General features: G+C 33.1%; 1 protein-coding gene across 5 annotated transcripts in view; it reads left to right on the top strand.

The window, feature by feature from the left end:
* The window catches only part of Elk (Eag-like K[+] channel), a 42,434-nt gene extending 19,792 nt beyond the window's left edge, over positions 1-22,642 (top strand). For 2 of the 5 annotated variants that reach the window (XM_083057122.1, XM_083057126.1), the window contains 14 exons: positions 8,216-8,449; positions 9,629-9,760; positions 10,604-10,731; positions 11,162-11,390; positions 13,411-13,574; positions 14,215-14,428; positions 15,085-15,264; positions 15,472-15,671; positions 15,844-16,093; positions 16,315-16,577; positions 16,928-17,079; positions 17,887-18,058; positions 18,638-19,022; positions 19,821-22,642. In XM_083057122.1, the coding sequence (XP_082913248.1) occupies positions 8,216-8,449; positions 9,629-9,760; positions 10,604-10,731; positions 11,162-11,390; positions 13,411-13,574; positions 14,215-14,428; positions 15,085-15,264; positions 15,472-15,671; positions 15,844-16,093; positions 16,315-16,577; positions 16,928-17,079; positions 17,887-18,058; positions 18,638-19,022; positions 19,821-20,023 (2,906 nt within the window). In that variant the 3' untranslated portion in view covers positions 20,024-22,642. Of the gene's footprint in view, positions 1-8,215; positions 8,450-9,628; positions 9,761-10,585; positions 10,732-11,161; positions 11,391-13,410; positions 13,575-14,214; positions 14,429-15,084; positions 15,265-15,471; positions 15,672-15,843; positions 16,094-16,314; positions 16,578-16,927; positions 17,080-17,886; positions 18,059-18,637; positions 19,023-19,820 lie in introns of all 5 variants that reach the window. The other 3 variants (XM_083057140.1, XM_083057132.1, XM_083057136.1) reach the window with 3 other exon arrangements.

Here is a 22,642-nt window from a genome sequence, read left to right as displayed (position 1 = left end):
TACAGTTGTGCATTCTGATCGATTCTATTATTTTTTGTATAATTACTCCTTTTAGAAAAATTGAAAATATTTCTCGTCGTGTTTTCTATTTCGATTGTTGTATAAACGCATTATATACACGCTGCAGGGACAACCCCTCGCTAGGCGAACACGTGATAAAACTTTGCGACCATCGACCTTGCGTTTCACCATGCGTCCGCCAGTAAAGCATATAATATTAATTCCACATCGGCGCCGCGATGGAATCGATTCTGTTGCGAAAGTTGCGTATTTTCGTTCGAATTTTTATCAAGTATTTTGCATGAGAAACAGCCTGCTTGTATTCCGTTAAAATACGTCATTATCAATATATATCGCATAACTTGCGAAACCAAAATTATTTTATGTGTGACGAATAACAATTATTATAAACGGACAATTTACGATATATATTCAAAACGTAATATATATTATGTAAAACTCTCTGCACGAGAGAGAAACCAAAGGAGATAATGCATTAAATTAATACTACCACATTATATACATACACATACACATATTATTTATATAATTATTCGATCTATAATTATATATTTATATAAACTATGTGTTTTGTACTAAATATCTTTTATATGTAAAATGATTATTATCATTACCGTTATTTCAGATTATTGTGATGGTTTGGCTTTAATTATTTTAACTTTTAATATGAATGCATATGTATTTTGATATAAATGACACGGAGTATCGCGAATATAATTTTAAACTGTTATGAATTAAATTAATTGTAAATTATTGTAATTGTCAAAGAAAGAAGTTACTCGTGTTTTCTGAAAATTGCATTCGATAAACTACGGCTGGCGCAATCGTGAAAGTTACTACTTATTTTATTATAACTCGCGACGACATAGTCAAACTCTCGATGATATACATAGTTCAAATAATGGCGAAATTTCTATTTTATTGATTTTTAACACTCATATGTGATATACATCGTAAAAGCATCGTAAAACGAGGCTTTTTTATTTGAACACTCCAGGCTTCTACTGTTAAATTTATTCTTATTTCTCAAGTATTTGATACTAGAAGTTTGAATATTTATCGCGAAAACGCGTGCGCAATTCCTTTTTAAAACGTTAGTAATTTTTTTAATTTCAAAAATAACTAGAAAGAGATGCATAAAATATTATAAATATATAATATTTACACGCGTTTACGCATACGCGGCACTCATTTACTCTATACACAAATGTAATGTGAAATATAAATTTCCAATAACTAGGGCGCATCACATAATGCTCTCGACTTGAAAATCGGTTTAAAGACGCACGGGAATTCGAGCATCATAAAGGAGATAGGTGCACAAACGGACGTAAAGCGAGCCAATATCTCGGTCAGTTTCCAGCTTCCAGTTGTACTCGGTAGTGCCCAGGTCGTGTATCCGTTTCGAATCGCTATCACAGCTGTCACAATGTTTGAACGTTTGTACATTGGACGACATTGACGCACTTGCAGAGCGAATTTCAAGCTATGTATCACTTTATGATATCAAAAAGTTTTGTTCATGCTGCTACGTGTATATATATGTATACAATATCGCGACGATAATTTTCGAGGCTTTATGTCTCGTGTCTCCATATATTCAAAGTGTCGCTTTAACACGTTAATTGCTACGATCACTTACATTTCTCGTGACATGAGACGGGTTGTATCGACAATGTTCGATCAATATTTAACAATAGCTTGAATCGCCGTTTAATCTTTTTGCATTTAAAGTGCCACGTGTGTTTTTCTCAAATTTCGAGCAATCATTTTAAGGATAAAGAGACTTTATAAGAATTAAGAATGAATATAATTAGTGAAAAATTATCTAACAATAAGTGAATTAATAACTCAATAGTCACAATCTAAAATTTGTGACATTTTAATACACATGTCTCGATAAAATGTCATAATTTTCACGCGTAACCGCCTGATTGTTTGTTATGACATGCGGATGAAAATATATTTTGACGATGGCATACATATACATATATACATGTACATACAATATATTTGTTAAAATCCATTAAGAAATTTATGATTAAAAATTAGTATTATATTTGTCTTATATTTGCTATTGTAAAATTAAAAATCGTATTTTAACTACAAAATACGAATTTTATTATCGCATATCAATCAAAATTCTAAGACTTGCATATACAAATAGTGAATATATCTATGTGTGTGCAAAGTTCCCCAAATATATATATGTTACTCTGGCAAATAAGTTACGATATAATTAATATATCTTCTTCAGAGCAGACCGTTTACGTTAAATTTAATTTATTGTACATGCGTATATGTATATTACATTATATCAGCGGCTTGCTGATATAATATATAACCTTTTTGTGCTGGCGGCAATACACTCTTCGATAGATAGGAAGCGCATAAAGCAATCTAGGTATCGATCCAAGCGACGAGGATAATGAGATGATTACTAAATATGGATAACTCGTATCTTATCGTAAATAATAACGGGCACTGACGCAGATAGATAACGATACAACGATGCACACACCAAAATATATTGGATACTAAGGGACAAACTTGGTCACACGGGATCCCATAAGCTTTAGGTCTCGTATTTCTCAAGGTTAATATCTTGATATCCTCGCAAAAAGACATTGTGATGCAAAGGGAGCTATTATTTCTCCTGAAAAAAAACGAGGGAAACTGTATCGGCATCGAAACTGTATAGATTGGATGAACTTCTATTTGAAAAGGATAAAGATTGTTTTTGGTGATTGTAACGATAAAGATGAGTCAATTAAAACAATCACAAAAATAATTTGAGATGTAACAGTCAAGTAAAAGAAAATCAGTCAATTAATAGGACATAATTTAATTCTAGAAATCATTTATTTTTATGATAAAATTTAACAAGATTATTTTTATTGTTGTGTAATAGCACAAATAGACATTACTGCGCATAGTTATATTGATAATATTCAGTCGTCATAAGAAAAAAATATTTGATCAAAATGGGGACACACCAGCCAGATATGGCAAACGAATCGAGATCCTATTTCCCAGAAAAAGAATCCCACAAAATATATTGGATACTAAGGGACAAACTTGGTCACACGGGATCCCATAAGCTTTAGGTCTCGTATTTCTCAAGGTTAATATCTTGATATCCTCGCAAAAAGACATTGTGATGCAAAGGGATTATTTCTCCTGAAAAAAAACGAGGGAAACTGTATCGGCATCGAAACTGTATAGATTGGATGAACTTCTATTTGAAAAGGATAAAGATTGTTTTGTCTTTCAATTAATGAGGAATATTATATATAATTCTCTATTTTTTTTTCGCCAATCATTAACTTCGCGTTTACGAACGATATTTACAACGTATTGTTAACTATAGCAAATATTGAAAATCTTTTATGATGTTTAATACATAATGAATAGGGAGATTTAATATTATATAATATTGTAATATTCATACAATTATATTAAGTATTGAATATTCGAATTTAACATTTAATTATTAAGCAACCGTAATGCTATTAAACCGCAATGTTTTAGCAAAAAATTTTAGCAATTAGTAGTTAAAATAATAAAATCTATGCCTACATTATTCATTAGAACATCTCTCAAAAGAATTATCTTTCTTTACTTTTTTCTTTTGAACAGAGTACGTGTTCATTGTATATTAGTTAAGATTTACGTTAAGCTCGTACGCAAACACGACTCACAATTAGACCACTTGATGACAAAATCTTGGATTTTTGTGTTTAAAAGATTTGCGACAATGCGATGGCAAATGAAAATCAATTTAAATCACGATACAAAGACAATATTTAGTGTCTCTTCTCTCCCTTATATTCGAAATTTTGTAAAGATAAGATTAAAACCAACGATTCATTGTTCCCCTATTAGCAGAGATTGCCAAGCACCGCTTATAATAAATTCGCGTGAATAATAAATCTTTCTTCCGCCCTTAAAATTACCTTGATAAGCGGAAAATTTGTATGCGACAACACCTTTCTTATATAATTAAGATTTTATCTTTTTGTTTAATATTTTCAAAATTGGCAAGTAAAACGTAATATATATTGATATGAAGAATATGTTATGCAGAATATATATATGAAAAAATGTTCTAATCTCAACACAAGCGCATATGCGAATAACTATCTAAATCCTTAATTAAAATCAATGTGATGTCTAACTCTACAATACTCTCTTGTCATGAAATGCACGGAATTTAAGCTTGAATAAGACGTTCGAATGGAAAACGCAACATCGCCGTCTTTCAATTAAGAGGTTGCAATATATAAATTATATTACAACTAATTGTAAGAGTTTGTTAATCAATGGTCAAATGTACTTCGGAAACGGCGAGGTTGACATTGTTCCGTTTTCGAATAAGTTCGCACTTCTCGAGATGCAGATGTAGATCTATGTCACTTATGTATCATCTACATCTGCAACGTGAATTGTGCATTCGCACTGTTACAACACGGAAATAGAACGCGAACATGGAAAACAATGGCTAGTGCTCCTTAGATGGGTCAATAACCGTTCGCGTAATATCGAGAAGGGACTATATGCATATAATATCGACCCGTGGTCTATGTTGATAATGTATTTTAACCTCGCAAGAACATCTCGCACAAGAATACTCCGTAAACTCGAAAATGAGTATTGGTCTAACAATAAGTTAGATTGCGTTGTTTCATAGCGGAAGTTTTGAACAAGCTTCGTATTTTGGACACAACTAATGACACAATGTCACCTTCGTCAAACAGTCACACTTACACATACTCACATCATCAACTTTAAGTCTTAAATATATTATAATAAGTATCCATTTGAGCGTCGCCAATCTCTTTAGGACAGCACAAACTTCTAAGTAGGCGCTTCGAATTTTTTTATTTTTTTTATTTTTTACAGAAATATCTTTTATGCAAATTCAAGGGGAAAGATATTTTGTCACCTGTTATAAAATTATCCTTTTAAATTTGATCTATATTTGAACTTACTTATAACTAAATCCGCAAAACGTGACGAGACTTACACAAGGTCATTTAGTATCTATATTTGTGTTACTTTTGTAATCCGTGATAATATCATGATAATATTGCGATTAAACGTTGAAATACAACTGAAATGACACTACGTAAAGTAATGATTTATTTATTATTTTTCATTGAATATCACGTATATTTAAATCCACATGGATATTCTATAAGCTAAAGACAACGTGGAAAACGTGACTGACTGCAGCAGATAATAGCAATGAATGTATTGCATGTTATTCTCTATTTTCACGCTAATAAACGCCAATTATCTCAGATTCATTGTGATTGAATTGCATTCAATTTGCATGTAAATTTGGTCTTTATCAAAATTATATATATATATATATATATATATATATATATTATAATATAAAATATACAAGTATTGGATTCTCCCCTATATAAATGATGTTATGTTAATAATAATATATTCTCTCTCTCTCTCTCTCTGCCTTTATCTTACTGAATGGTTTAATTTGATTTAACTTTTTTATAATTTATAATCAGCTGTATATATTTTCAAAATATTGTATATAAGATTCTTTCATTACGATCCGTTTATAAATTATAAAAAATAATTAGTACAAAAGTATTATAATTGATGATAAATGCATAGCTGATACACATCTTTTTATCAATCCAATCCACAAAATTCGAAATATTGCGTGCATACTAAATGAATGGAATAAATAATGAAAGAGATAATTGTACGTATGCAATTCGGAATCAATTGGAATTTGTTTGCAAAATATTCCTCTTTGTTATTATAAATATAAAATCGACAACTCTTCAAACTTTCAGATTATTTAAGCTCCAGTTATTGAAGTATTAAATAACCAAATATCCGTCCTGGAAAATACAAAAAACTTCTCACGTTTTTTATTGCTTTGCGTATTTGATACATCCCTTTAGAACCGTTTAAAAATCCGATTGCGCTAAGACTAGGAAAACCTCGTTTGAATCCCTACAAAATCCCTCTAAAAATTGGATAAAGAGAAATCGTTAGTCGAGATCCATTGGTAATGCGCGAAAGCGCAAATGGAAAGCTTTCTCTCGTGAAAAACGATTCGATTGATGCTTTGATACGGAGTAATTAATTATTTTGTTTGATGAGCCGTTTCCAACTATAACTTACGCAATTTACTTGGAGTTCAAAAGTCCCTTGGGATCTCGATCTCCGTAATTATTTGGTGTTACTTGTGAGAAGCGATCGGACGAAATTACATTGGCAGACTTTTCCCCGAGCGATTCGTTTGTCGATACTAATAATCGTTTAGAAGTTTGCGATTGAGTTGCCATTTAACCAACTTTCAAATGAACATTTCTAATTTTATATTTAAGAAATAGATGATTCAAACTGTTCTAAAAATGGTTAAAATTAATAAAAAATGCATACATGTATATCTATATACGTATAAAATAACACCTAAAATATGTATATGTGAAAATCAAAATGTTAATGACACAGCGGAAAAAAACGCATGATGCAAACGTTGCATAGTTGATTATCCAGCTCATTGAACGGTAGCTTTGTCAATGACTCTGACGTCATCGTAACGATCTAAGGGTAAAAGTGCTATTATTTTTTAATATTGCATTTGGCCTTGAAATTCTTTCCTGTTTTCATCATCTTGTGTCATACCTCCTCTTTATAATAATATGATGTCATCATAAATATCCAAATACATGTATTTTACAATATTTTATTTAAAAAAATTCAATAAGTAGGCTAATAAAAACCGAGAGCAAAAGGTAGATGCAATTAAATTATGTATTATAGAGATTCTTTAATTATAATGAATTCGGTTCTTTCGGTCCTTTCTTTGGAGTATATCTTCAGTAATTTAAAATGACAAAAAACAAATTCATTTGTCTTGACTTTTAGTTCCTATCGTCATCAGCTTTTATATTTAGTAAGCCTTCTATCGATTCCAGTCGTTAAGAGATGAAAAAATTAATCCAAGATGACATGAAGTTAGAAGATTCATCAACACGATGATGAATGCAACGAAGAAAAAGAATAAAAAAAATGCACACGTCATAGTATCATTAATGTACGATACAGTAATGTCAAGTTGTATTATATATCAACAGATATTTATCACGATATATATTATACATTGGATTTTTGGCCACCTACGCTGCGCTTGCTTAGAATTCGGACATTTATACACTTTATGTACCGAGTCCTCGCCGAAAATAAACATGTAATACAAATAGCTCGCGAGATGCAATTTAATTAATTAATTTAATGCAATGACTGATAAACGCGAGATAGTTTTGTAAACACGTGCATCTTTTCAAGCATAAATTTTGTCAGTAAAACGAGTTTGTGCCGCATGAAACGTGTGGAAATTGCTACGCCTACGGATGTCAGGACCAGCGAAAGCTCGGAGTTAACTTGTGCAGAATGACGCAACGTCACTTCTCCCAAATAAAGAGAGAGGTGTCCGATACATGTTTTTTTCCTTTTTCTCATTTACATAAGAGTTTTCAAAAATGCATGAAACTTTCTCACTAAGGCGGGATGCGCATTAGGTATTACACATTTTTGTCACGCGAGATTCTGATTCGATTGTAAGAAAGTAAGTCCGGAAACGGCGTCGCATATCCTTTGATATGATTATGGCTGCCCCCTCATGCGACGTGGAAAATGGAAATTAGCACGAATAATGGGGGAAGTTGAACCGTGAAGGGTTAAAGGCTAAAAATATATCTCTAGGGGAAAGCTTCATCTTTTTCTTTGGGGCGTTTGATGAAAATGTCAGATTTTTAAGTACACTTTCGCATTATATGAAGCCTTATATGCGTTTATACAGCGTATAAGTAAATATATTTCGCAACAAAATTAAACAAGAATGTTAGATACGAAAAAAGAATATGGAAAATTGAGATTAAAAACACTCTTTGGCACTTTATGCAATATATTTTTCCAATATACGTTGTAATATTGAAGAGAATTTTATGGATTTTATTTGACAAACTAAATAATAATGCAAATAAATGTTAAACCATTTCAATATTTTCTTTTTCATATTATGAATAAATCATATAATTTCGGCGTAACATCGCAATCTCTCTATACAATATTAGTGAATAATTTTTACGATCCTTTTAAGTGCAACTATACAATTACGATTAATCGCATTTTTTTCTGTTCACAGACAGCAACTTTGTACTGGGAAATGCGCAGGTTCCGTCGATCTATCCGATCGTTTATTGCTCCGATGGATTCTGCGAGCTGACAGGATTCGCGCGAGCGCAAATCATGCAGAAGGGTTGCGCTTGCAAGTTTCTTTACGGGTCGGAAACGAAGGAGGAAGAAAAGGCCATGATCGACAAGAGCCTCGAGAGCAAGACAGAATTGAAAATGGAGGTTATCTTCTACAAGAAGAGCGGTGAGTTTAAGATATATTCCTATCTTTTAGGATGCGAAAGAAGTTACTATTCAGAAATGAACAATTTATTATTAACAGAGGAATATTAATTATAGAGCTTTATATAATATGGATAGAATAATTAGCATGTTGCGGCAAAGATTGCAAAATCATTATTAATTATATTGCATACTCTGTATGCAAAGGACATTTCAAGCGCGATGAAGGAATATGTCGATTTGGGCGATATTAAAGAATCCAATATTCTTTAAAGAAAACTCATTATGCAAAACTAAATGAAGTAATCTCGTGTCTGAGCGCCACTGGCACTTTTCACTTTTTTCTCGCGCGCAACGAGGAAAATCAGTCTACGTTAAAGTTGACCGGGATGCGCCTTCCTCGATGCAACTTTGTGTCATTACTTTGACCTTATTTATTTCTCCGATGATAGCTACTAACTAAATTATTTTATTGGTCGCACGATTTCGCGAATATAAATTAATTGTTGAATTACGCGAACTTTCGATATTATATATGCATTAGAAAAATATGCACGAATTTCTATTGTAATAAGTTTTTTTTCCAATGAAACCAGATTACTATCTTGAACTACCGTTTATAATAAATTGTATGTGTTACATCTTACATCCACCAACGTAAATAAGAGCTCTAAATGTGTATCGACGAAAGTCCAGTCTCCAACGAAAAGAATGTCTCGCAAATAAAGAATCAAAAAGAATGTGGCGGCATCGGGAATCCTCTTCTATATACGACGACATTTCTATTATAGACCGACGCGTACAACATTTGTAATAATTCAATCGTACCGGGAAACATTTAATAAAACGTTCTCTTTCCAGAGTGTAATTACTGTAATTTATATTTTAAAAAAACGGAAATATATCTAATAAATATTTCTCTTTTTCACATTTTACAATTCTTGAAAAAATATCTGACTTTAAAAAATAAAATTGATGTAATTTGTGACTTTTTCGTGCCATGTTTTTTCTATGCACGCACGTGTGTATTACGTTTTGTACAATATATGTAAGATACAAATGTCAGAACTTATTATTAGACTCTCAGTAGCGAATAATTCATCATTTCTTTCTCCCTACGGACGGCTGCTCTAAAATTGATGACCGACCGTATCATCTCGATTTCGCTTGCTTTCGGTAAACGGTCCCTCTCGGTTTGCAGGAAGTCCATTCGATTGCCTACTCGACATTGTTCCGATAAAAAACGAGAAGGGCGACGTCGTTCTGTTCCTGGCCTCGCACAAAGACATCACGCACACGAAGAACCTTCAGCTCTGTGAGTTGCACGATAGTGGTGAGTTCTAACCATGCTTCGCTGCTAAATAAATCGCAAGTGGATCGATTTAAATGAGGAATGATGCGTTCTCACGATGCGTCGTGCCAAAATATACGACTCGTATTCGACGTTTGCGAATTCGCATCGCAGGATGGGTAGGAATTTGGCCCTTTACGCCTTTCTCTCACAACGCCGTTTAACGATTCACACTTCGAGCACCGCAATCACGCAACACGCTGCACTAATTGCTATTGCAAGATTGAAGTTTGTAACCGAAATATTGATCAATGATTGGATTGATGCACTGAAAAATTTATTTTATGATATATTATATTCATATAATTAAAATTCAAATATTATTATTATATATATTATATATTTATTCTTTATCTCGCGCTTATCAAGAGGCGAATTTTTTCCATTGGCTTATATCATATTCTTATAAATCATTAATATGATTGTACTCGAATCGAATTTTTATGAATCAGTCGTAAAATTAATTAGATTGTATTAATCGGTAACAAACTTCTCACAGGATATTCACAGAACACAAAACAATTCACCAATTGAAGGATATATTATTATGCAACAAAAATGTTACTTATTATAATATGTATTTGTTATATGTCGCTTTTTATATATCGTATTTTTTTTGCGTGATCTCACACAGTTACAAACGTTTTGAGATAACAAAAATCTGGGAAAGGAGATTGTTTTTCATCGAAAAACGCTTCTGTGAAAATATATTTACATATATTTTTTCTAATTACAATTTTTTGCGTGATGTTTATCTTTCAGAACGCTTTGACGTGATTATATGCATATTCTCTGGTCTAATAATAGCACAATTTACAATTCCAGACTCGAATGGCAATATCGACCCTGAGGCACCGCCTTCCAATTACGGTAGGAGAAGAAGTCGTGCCGTTCTTTATCAACTATCAGGCCATTACAAGCAGGACAATAAGCACAAAATTAAGCTAAACAATGTACGTTTATATTTTTTTAAATTACTATTTTTTACCAACAAAATAGTTTTAAATTGTAATGAACGATATATTTATTATTTATTGATAAAGTAATGAAAGTTTATTGCTAGTGATGTTTGTTATACTTCAAAAGTGAATAATTATTATGTTTAATCGCGAATGAGATTGCTATTATATAAATATTTTTTTCAAATAACTAGCATTTACACAATCTTACTTTATTATAAATGCTAATTTTCTAAGTTAATTTGCATTCAAAATTAAATAATTCAAATAACAATTTTTCAACGTTTTTTTAAGAGAATGAAATGTGATAAAGGAAAAAAAAATGTTGAAATATATTATTATTTGATGTGTAACGCCGAGAAATTTGATATCATTCAGAATATATTAAGAACTTTTTCTTTTATATTGCATTACGTTATTCTAGACGCTTCTGCATTCAACTGAACCGCCTTTACCAGAATACAAAACGTCGGCGATCAAAAAGTCGCAATTTATTCTTAGTCATTACGGTGGTTTCAAGTCCTGCTGGGACTGGCTGATCCTCATCGCGACCTTCTACGTGGCAATAATCGTTCCCTATAACGCGAGCTTCATCAACACCGATAGGCCTACCATGGTCAGTGACGTTGTCGTCGAAGTGCTCTTCATTATAGGTGAGTACTCTCTACCTCTGGTTTTCGATCCTCTCGTGCTCTTTAGACCTCTTTTTATCCCTTCGTCCTACCAAGATTCTCTCGCTTAAATCCTCTGAAATCGTTTCACCACGCACACGAATCCTCCATCTAAAAAAGATACGTGATCTTAAAGCTTTTATTCCGACGAGTCAGTTATTAAGAAATTAATTATTTCTTCACTTCGAATATCCTTTTCGATTTTGGCAAATTACGAATATGTATACATATGCGTTATATAAAGTTACAGTTAACCATTGTATGTAGTTATAAGCACAATTGCATAAAAAAAGGAAACATGTATGCCAAATAAATAAACGAATCGAGATCTCTAATAAGATTACCTAGTAGACATCGATTACTCTCGTTTTTTAGAATAATGTTACCGGAAAGGAAATGAAGAGAAAGTCTTTCTTTCATTCAATTGGCAACACGTGGGGCTCGTTAAGCCAAGAGAAGTGATCAGCCACCCTCTTTTTTTGCCCTATCTTGCGTTATAACGGCAGTGGCTTTCGATTCAATTGTCGCGGCAGCCTCTCTCTGACGGAAACACACTAGAAATACCTTTGTATCAATTGATTTACATCGCGATATACGCGAGATACAATCGTGACGTCGTTCCCTTTGCCTTGCCGATAAACGAAATCCGCTCGAATGTACTTCCCGTAAAATCCTTTCAATTAGGTGACAATATCTGCTAAAAAGATCTAGATCGAGAAAGCAGTTCACGTGTTTAAGCGTAAGTCAATCAAGTGAACAAGGTTGCTTTTATATCTCGACCGTTTTTAAAAGAAAGTTAATGAAATACGTCAATTATAAAGAAATTTAATGATGATGAAAAGGAACGCCCTTGCCTTTGGAAAATCGTTTGACAATGGAATATAATGCTGATCCTTTGAATATATTTTTTCAATTGTTCGCGATATTGAGCTAGTCTGCAAATTAATCCTGGAACGTTGGTATAAGCATTTTCGCAATATTAATCGCAGATACTGTATTGTATTATAAAAACTTCACAATAAATAAACAACACAAAGCGTTTTCAATATAATACTCTCGCCAGTCCAATATCGATTTTTAGCTGTCAAACAAAATTGCGCTGTTGTAAAATTAAAGGAGAAGATAAAATTCGCATTAGATAAAATCCGCGTGAAAAATTGCCTGCATTATATAAGTCCAAATAAATTTTTCGTTTTTTTTTTTTTTTCAACCTAATACGCAACAAAATATTTTGAATGGCGGATTATTTTCCATAACAAGTTTTTTAACGCATATTAGGATTAATATAGGGTCAATGAATAGCGATATTTCGCATATCGGCGTGTAATACGTAAAATACCAACGGTCTGCAACTTTTAAACGAGGTTACTTACGAGGATAAGTGGACGTGGAACGTGAATTTCATGGCTGAAATCAAATTTGCAAACGGGATTAAAAGATATTCATCGTACAAAGCTAAAGTTTCGTTCGGCTGCTTGATACGTTTGCACGAGTAGAAACTCGGCAGGACAACAAGCAGAAAAGCCAGTTTCTCCTCTTCGGTTGAGATTTAGTTAGATGGTGCACAGACTCCGTATTTATATTTGCTCGCAATTACGATTATTGTCACGTCGCGTCGGAATCAATATCTACTGTTCGAAAAAAGTGCTTAATTGACAATTTCTTATACACAAATGTATAGCGATACTCTATGCAAACGAAGAATCTTATTGGAACGTTGTAATTGCAGTTTATTCAGCAAGGCTTTAAATTTATTGTAATTAAAATTATTTAAATGTAAAAGAATGCTGTTTAATTATAAAATGCTTGAATGAAAATCTTATTTTATAAATCCGTTATGTTTTTTTGTGTTAATAATTTTCGACATCTCGCATGCATTTATGCTGCATTCGAGTCACAGTAGTCAGATGCAGTAATAGTCAGACATTATCTCGCGCTTCTAAATGATTTCGAAAGATTGTGTTTTTTTATCGCGAACGTATACTCCGTTGTTCTTCCACAGATATCCTTTTGAACTTTAGAACAACGTACGTGAGTAGAAAGGGTGAAGTCGTCAGCAATAGCAAAAGCATCGCCGTGAACTACGTGAAGGGCTGGTTCGTTCTTGATCTTGTAGCAGCATTGCCGTTTGATTTTCTCTATGCTTCAGACGTTTACAGCGGCGAGGTTGGTATATCTTCATCCGCTTACAAATAGATTTATGGGCTAGCCCATTAACTTCTTGCAGAAAGTAGACTTTAAGCATAGTAAGTTCTACTGTAAAATTTAATTCGTAATCTTCTCCGAGAGATTGGTTTCAAAACTTTATAGTGCTTTCCAATCTTTAATTTAATCCTTGTTTTAATAATAATGCTTCGAAATATAAAATCAAAAAACGAATGCTAGCGCAAGTATCCGTAAATCGGATTATTTGCATTAGGAGCATGGAGAAATTTGTCAATATGTATTATACGCATCCTAATATCGTATGTATATAGTTTTGCGGTAATTACTAATTTCGAATTTCCGCTAGGCATGGACCCAACGAAGAGAGGCTGAGCTAATTAATTTCGCCCATGTAATAGAAAATCGATACCTTATGTCAGAATTTATCAGGTCTCTTTAATCGATATCTTTTATATATATATATATATATATATATATATATATATGAGGATTAATTATTATATTATTATATTATAGATCTTTATAATTGATGCTTTGCGTGTGTATCAGAATTAATTATTAGATCCTAATAAAATTAATTCTAACATAAGGTTTCGACTTTCTGTGTTACATATGTTTTCTTTATCGCTTTTTGTTACAGGATACAGCACACAGTAACATCCATTTAGTGAAACTCACAAGATTACTGAGACTCGCGCGTCTATTACAAAAGATGGATAGATATTCGCAATATAGCGCGGTAATATTAACGATGCTTATGCTTTTTTTCATTCTGGTCGCGCATTGGTTAGCTTGTGTCTGGTATGTCATCGCCGAGAAGGAGAGATTGCGAAATGATAAAGATTGGAATCTAGGTAAGTTTTCCAGAACAATTTTAGTATATTATTTAAAATAATTGCAAAATTATATATATATATATATATATACGGCATTTTTATGGAGAGTCATATAATTTTTACGAGAAATGTAATAACACGTTGTACATATTGTAAAAATAATTAGATGACCTTCGAAGATAAGCACGTGTTTATTTATATATATATGTATATATTGAAAATAATCTGAAGGTGGCTTTCGTGACCTATAAGAATCGCATTACACCATCCGCTATCTTAAGAAAGTATATATCTATATATCCGACATAGGATCGCGCGAGTAGAATTGTAACCATATAGAAAATCCTATCGATGTGAAAGCTCATGCATAAGATTTGTGCGGAATTGTTTCTCGATAGTTGAGAAAACTTTCCTACGAAAGAATTACGTCTCCTAACAAAAATAGAAATAAGAAAAATAAATTCTACAAAAAAATATTAAATTATAATTTTATATCTTATAAAAGTAAATATATATAATAGAAGAGTATACGAATTTTTTTACACAATCAGATAATGCGTCTATCGAATTATATAAATATATGCTAATACTTGATAAATAATATAGAGATGAGTTTTCAACAATCATATTAGAAATTAAACTAAAACGTTGAAATTGTTATTAATTTGTTCTAGGCTGGATACATACTCTGGCTGAAAGATTGAAAATATCTGTACAAAACGTTACACATACAGAGAGCTATATAACAGCATTATACTTTACTTGTAGTAGTCTAACTTCTGTAGGATTCGGAAATGTTTCGGCAAATACATTCTCGGAAAAATTCTTTTCTATTTGCACGATGTTAATTGGTGGTAAGTTTCTTATTTTATATTAATATGATAAAATTAACACACGTTATTTATGCAATGTATTGATAAGACAGTATTATAAATTTCACTATACGTTAATTAATTTAATATCTCTATGACACGTAATACGAGATCGTTTGTTTTATTTCATGAATGTTAAATATATTTGATTATATTACGTTATATTGTGCGTATTTTTGTGCGTTGCAGCTCTTATGCATGCCGTAGTATTCGGTAACGTTACTGCAATCATTCAAAGAATGTACTCTAGAAGATCTCTGTATCAAACTAAGTTACGAGATCTTAAAGACTTTCTGGTCTTACATCAGATCCCGGAAGAGCTTAAACAGCGAATGCAGGATTATTTTCAGACCATGTGGTCGCTAAATCACGGTATTGATATACACGAGGTAAAATCACGTTGTCCTTTTTATAATCTTCTCAATCAGATCTTCTTAATTAAAATATTATAATATATATATTGGAATAAATTTTAAAAGTTATGTTATATTATACGTACTGTTATATGAAAAGTAATATAAAAATTGCTTATTATCGCAAAACAAAATAACTCTTGTGCAGACCCTTAAACAATTTCCTGACGAGTTGCGAGGAGATGTTTCGATGCATCTTCATCGTGAGATTTTAAGTTTGCCGATATTTGAAACCGCCTCTCAGGGATGTCTAAAGCTACTCTCGCTCCATATTAGAAACAACTTTTGCGCCCCCGGCGAATTTCTCATTCACAAAGGCGATGCACTTTCATACATCTATTATCTGTGTAACGGATCCATGGAGGTTGTGCAAAATGACATGGTGGTCGCAATTTTAGGTAAATCATAGCGCAAATCCGCGTTTAATATATAATTAATTTTTCTAAAAATTAATAATCGTAATTATTTATAAAATTATTATTGATAGCGCTTAAATTTAACAGATTTCACGATATAATTACAAATTCAAATTAAGATGTTTTTAATTGATTCGCAATTTGATACACATAATTATTTTGCGAACAGATTTTATCGCTGATATATTTTTTTTTTTTCAAAGGAAAGGGCGATTTGGTGGGTTGCGATATAAATGTTCATCTGCAATACGGAAATAACGGCGGAGGCACGACCGGAACTGGTTCAGTTGACGTCGTAGTAAAATCCAGCTGCGACGTCAAAGCGTTAACATATTGTGATTTGAAATGCATACACATGCAGGGTTTAGTCGAGGTCCTCCGACTGTATCCCGAATATCAGCACGAGTTTGCGCATGATATACAACACGATCTTACATATAATTTGCGCGAGGGATACGAGGCAGAGGTAATTAGTTCTATGTATTTCCATAAAAAAGATAAAGAATTGCTGAAGACATCAGATATTGCGTCATTTTATTAGAAGCGAAGAGAATTAAGGGAAGAGTGTATTTAGAGAAGAACGGTTTTACAATGTATTTAAACGTTTGAAAAAATATTCTTTATTTTTTTTCTTTTAATTTTATACAGAAGAAAAAAAGTGTGCTTATATGTTGAATAAGTGCGGAAAAATACATGTTTTAATATTTATATATTTAAAAGAGTAACATATATGGACTGTTGTTCTTGACGAAGATTATCGAGCTAAATTCTAGCTGGCCATTAAATTTACCAATCGTCTTGTTGCTTGAATTTTAGCAGGAATCCGATATGAACGGCCCATCATTGACACTACCCTCCATCAGTGAGGACGACGAGAATGCAGTCGAGGAGAGCGAAACTTCCCCCTTATCGCCACCGAACAAATCACCACTTCACACATCTTCGAGTCCGCGACATGCCAAGTTCAGGTAAGTCCATTGCCTTCTAAATTAAGAAAAAATTATCAAGATCGTATTGTATGTATACATATATATATATATATATGTATGTATATAAAGAGAGAGAGAGAGAGTTCTTTTATAAAATATGAAAATGCTAAAAAAGGAAAAGTACATTAAGTAAGCGACAGCAGAGGATTGAAAATTTCAACGGCGTAAAAAGCTTGAAATAATGGATAGACGTGAGAGTGAAAAAAGTTAATCTAGAGAAGGAAAAAAGTTAATCTAGTTTTTTTTTTGTTTTCCCGTTTTTCCGACTAAACATCTTTTCTTGCATCAGCCTATTTTTTCGGAAAAGGAACAGTATATTGCTAAAACATAAAACAGTATATAATAAATCCTCCTTTTTACATATACTGTAGAATATTCATCTAACATTTTCCAAAAAATATCCTTTTTTATTTTAACTGAAAATAATTTTGATTTAGTAACATTTAAATGCAAGATAAAAAACGAGGTATGGGGAAAAATATCTCGAATTGCAAGACGCGTTCGCAATTTATTTATACCTTTTCCAAAGAAAGAAATCCTGAGTTAGAGGATAACACGATTTTCCGCTCGGAGAACTGTGAAATATTCCAAAGTCGCGTTCTCTCAATTCAGACTTTCCAGATATCGGTGGTATCGATAAATTGTAGCGGAATTTAATCCACTTTCAAAATTCCTTACTTTTGGAATTCTCGCGCCGCTATTTTGATGCCATTTTAAACGCTCTCGATATTTCAAATCGTATATTCGTACAATAATGAACAAAGTTAATTTCATTTGATATATCAGGGAGGATTATAGAGACGGGAGACGAGCAGGAAGGGGTGTTCTGGTGCGAGGAGGAAGGGCAGCGCAGGTGATCGCGCAGGAGTCCGTGGAGGAGCACATTCGAGGATCAGTCGAGAGACTAGATAATCAGTTTTCCACATTGCATCAAGATGTTGCGACGCTCAGTTGTGAGGTACACAGTGATATCTTATAACATTATATGCGTTACTTTAATTCGGCGCAAACGCGGAATGCGAAATTGTTTTACATTTACTCAACAGCTACCGACACTTTTTAATCTCTTCTGAGACTTTCTGATTTTAAATAAGTCAGAAAGATAATTTATAAATAAATTAAAAATAATTGACTCGGAAAAATTTATTCGAATTTCTAATTCAATCCCACTTGAGCTATAATTCAACTTCTAGATTATATGATTCAAGAAAGCAAACATCAAGAAAAAGAATAATTGTTTTTTTTTTATACTCAACATGATTTTGAACTTCTTTACTATTTTTAAAAATTTATTATAAGTAGTGTGCCATAGAAAATTTGTATTCTATATTTTTAAAACTAAATATATTATTACTTTCAACTCTCCAAAGAAATTTATTGTTAAAGATAAGATTGCTCTTTTTGGGTTTAAATAAAAGTTACTTCTTATATATGGAACTGTATTATTCAAGAGAGAAAGAGAGAGATCGAGAGAAACTCCCTCAGGAAGACTTGTTGTCAGTTACGAGATTAAATGATGCATATTGTGGATCGACAGGTACGCAACGCCATTCAAGCTTTGCAGATGCTCGCCTGCTCGCCCCAGAGTAATCCGAATCTGCCAACACCGGCGGCAAGTCGCGGCAGCGGGGTCCTTGCGAGGAGCTCGTCTCATCCCCCGGATGCTATTTGTTGGAATCCACCGGTGAGATTGATCGACGTGTCGACGCAGACGGATTGGCCGGTCGACTTGTTCGAGGCTTGGGTGCGCGCGAACCCTCGCAGAGTCCTGAAAGCCCTTGGTCTCGATCCTAACGTTGTCCTGAGGCTACCTCCGCCGTCGCCTACGCCGTCGCCGTCCTCGCCTCCGCCGCCACCCTACGAGCCCTTATCACCCTTGGCGAACTCTCCGCAACAATCGCCTTCGCGATCTCTGACGACAGGTAATCACATCACGAGCCTTATCTGGGAAGGGGATTCTCATGTTAATGCTATGGACGTTCATAGGCAGAACGAATTCGAGGGGGCGCACTAGGGGTTTATTAAAACAATTAATGCATGAAAAGTTTCTCTTCAGTTTAAAAGAGAGGCGGTCTTTTTTTTAAACGAGGTAAACCATGGAAGAAGAAAATGATTCTTGGAAATACTCATATATAACAGGGAGGGAAAGATATTCGCTCACACATACGATTCCGTGAATATACGTCTCAACCTTTTCGCGAAAGAAATTTTCTTTTCAGGAGAAAATACTCCCTTGAGTTTTTCTGTATTGCGAAGAGATACATTTTTCTATGGAAACATAGAGATATGTATCTCGTTGCGGGGGAGGTTGCGTATCCGTTCGTGTATTCATTTCACAAGCACCTTCGTAAGGGATTGCGCGATGGTGGACTTGAACTTTCGAAGGGAAACCTCGTAAAAGGGCACCTTTCACTTTAGCTTCCTACACGGGATATCCCTTCGTATATAAGTTACATTCATATCAATACATGCATATATTTTTTAGCGGATACGTGTTTTCTCCGAGGCAAAAAAAAATTCTACGTGAGAAACAACCGGCGTCGTATATATAATTTATACAATATAAATTTTTTACAGTTTCTCAAATTTTACCCATCGTAATAAAGTACAATCGAGCCCACAATCTCTGTTCCGTATCTACTATAATATTCACGATCGAGATTTAGCGAGAATTTTCATCGTCGCTGAACGCTGACGCGATAAATTTAAACCGATTTCAGGAAATGACAGCTACGTTTTTGGAATTACTCGTGATGCTCCGCACATTCCTCGAGTGTACAGGCCGCCCAATTCAACCTGGGATCCCGACAACAAGCTGTGGCATCGCTTTAGCGCCGGCGACGCCGACAACGCGTCGTTATATCAGGCGTTGCGACGTCTTCCGGAGTCACGCTCATTAAAGTTTAATCCGTTCGATAGCTGAGCTGATTAATTATTCCGAGCTCGCACAAAGATTCATTTATCCATGAATGAAGAAAGAAATAGACCGAAGGAATGCCTTCGATTCGCCTCAAATTCGTAAGTCTATTTTTATCATTTAATTCTTATCAGTAGAAAGATAATATCTTGCGCATTGTGATAAAATGTTTAAAACATTTCGATTTAAAGACGTAACAAATCTATAAATTAATCGATCCGCGAATAACGCGAACATTAATTCATGCTAAAGGCATTTGAGGCATTTGATTTAATTGGCAGATCAATTACGTCATTGTCACAAATTGTTAAACATTCATTACGACAAATAATTCTAATAAATTTGAAAACACAAAATTGGAATAATTTTTGATAAAATCAAACTTGACATTGGCCCGCGCGAAGCATATTAATACGCATTCCAAAACGGAATTATATAACCGATGACACGATATCGATTGGTGAAAATCTCGTATTTCAAACTACAGGCGCTAATAATTGCATATGCAAATTCAGGCTCGCACATCGTAACATAAACAATCGTTCGTTTACGTGACACGGATTACTCGTCAATTGACGTTTATATTTCCTTCGCTCGTTAACGTTAATCTATGATCTCGCTAAATAATATAATAACTCTTGAATGCATTCGGTTTTTTTCACCATAACTGAGATAAATTAAGACTGATGCGATATACAAAAATATTATACGTACATATCAGCAAATTTAAAACTTGTAATACTCTGATTTTAAGCAAAAATGGAATAGATTATAAAAACGTTTTTTCTAACTGTTAAAATATGAATACAAGCATATCAATATCCAATTAGTGCAATGGTATCTCATTTAGCGATATAGTTTAATAGTCATCCTTTTATTTATTACGGTCGATAATTAATAAATTAAATATTTGAATAAGAATATTTTTTAAAATATCGAAATTTTTATTATTATGATATAAAAATACACATCTTATTAAAGAAAATTTGAGTCTTTTGCAATTCTCTATCTTTTTCATGGAAGTACATATAGAACTAATTATCTCTGCCTCGTATCCCTTGCGCAAATCATATGTAAGATTGCATTAAAGTATCATACGCAAACTCTCTCGTGCTGATACTCGGGATACAGTCGGAGAACTTCGACTAAATCTTGCATTTCAAATTACAATAAAAATTATGTTAACGTTTTGACGTCGCAATTAAATTTTACTACGATGATTTTTCAACTGAAGTTCTGGTCGTGCCTCTGTTATTTCTATAATGCAGATAAACGTTTATATCGCAATCTATCAAATCGTTCATTTCTTCGAAAAAAAAAGGAATACCTCAGCGATAAAATCTATTCGCAAAATAATCATGTGCATTAAATTGCGAACCGATTTGAAAAATCTTAATTTAAATTTAAAATTATATCGTGACATTCAAATCTAACAAATTCAAGCATTATCGATTATATAATTTACCGATGAAACGGTAATTATTAATTACGCGCATATTGATTTGAGCTTGCTCTCAAGACTTACCACCAATCAACATCGTGCAAATAAAAAAGACTTTTCTGAAAATGTATTTGTTGAAACATTTTCGAACGTATCCGTAAATACATTCTCGGGAAAATTTTTCATTTTATTGGCACAATGTTGATTGATGGTGATAAGTCTTGAAAACAAGTGCAAATCAATATGCGCGTTTAACGCAATTAATTTTCCTCATGATTAATAGTCGTCGCTCTATCACCAGGTAAAATAATCGATAATGCTTGAATTTGTTAAATTTTATAATGGAAGTTAGACTACTACAAGTGAAATATAATGCTGTTATGTAGCTCCCCGCATGTGTAACGTTTTGGATAGTTTCAACTTTTCAATCAGAACAGATTAATGACAATTCTAGCATTAAGCCATTATTTCCTCTTAAAGAAAAATTTTATCGAGACGTCATGCATTCAAGGGTTAAGCTTGACTTATACTTCATATATTGTCCTAGGCATTTCTCTCACTGCCAAACAGGATAATACATGACTTTATATATATCTGCGACTTTTTCATTTTCGATAAAATATATATATATTCTGCAAATCTCACCTTGAATAAAATAAATTCTCGCTTACGTCATTTTAATACACGTAACTCTATATTCTGATCCGATTATTATATATGTTGCTACGAACGTGCATGAACAACGCGCATATGCTTCGAAAAAATCCGACATTTACAATTATTTCGCATATGCCGTCGTACAATCGGTGTAACAATATTCTAGCGTTTTCTACTGAACGTTAAATAACGCATCTAATTTTATAGAGATTATAGTTGTGCGCATAAATTTTTAATTCAAGCTCATGTAAATGCGCAGCTTAAAAAAAAAAATCGGTCTTCGCTCTACCGCAGTTAAGCCGCACGTCTCCGATAAATGAGGCCGGACGCTTCGCGCGGCTTCATCACGCGAGGTAGTTTCCATAAAATATCACGAATCACGAGCCGTTTATCCAGAGAATTAGGGTACCAATAATGCACAGCAAATTTCAATGTACACCATCGACGTCCAATCTAGAAAATATTCGTATAGTATATTCGTTAAGTAGATATATATATATATATATATATATATATATATATATATA

This window comes from Prenolepis imparis, unplaced genomic scaffold (assembly GCF_030444845.1).
Source record: "Prenolepis imparis isolate NDT839.2.m4 unplaced genomic scaffold, iyPreImpa1.0 SCAF_2, whole genome shotgun sequence".
Classification (NCBI taxonomy): domain Eukaryota; kingdom Metazoa; phylum Arthropoda; class Insecta; order Hymenoptera; family Formicidae; genus Prenolepis; species Prenolepis imparis.
Note: the sequence above shows the minus strand (reverse complement) of the source record. Positions and strands in the feature narration are given on the sequence as shown.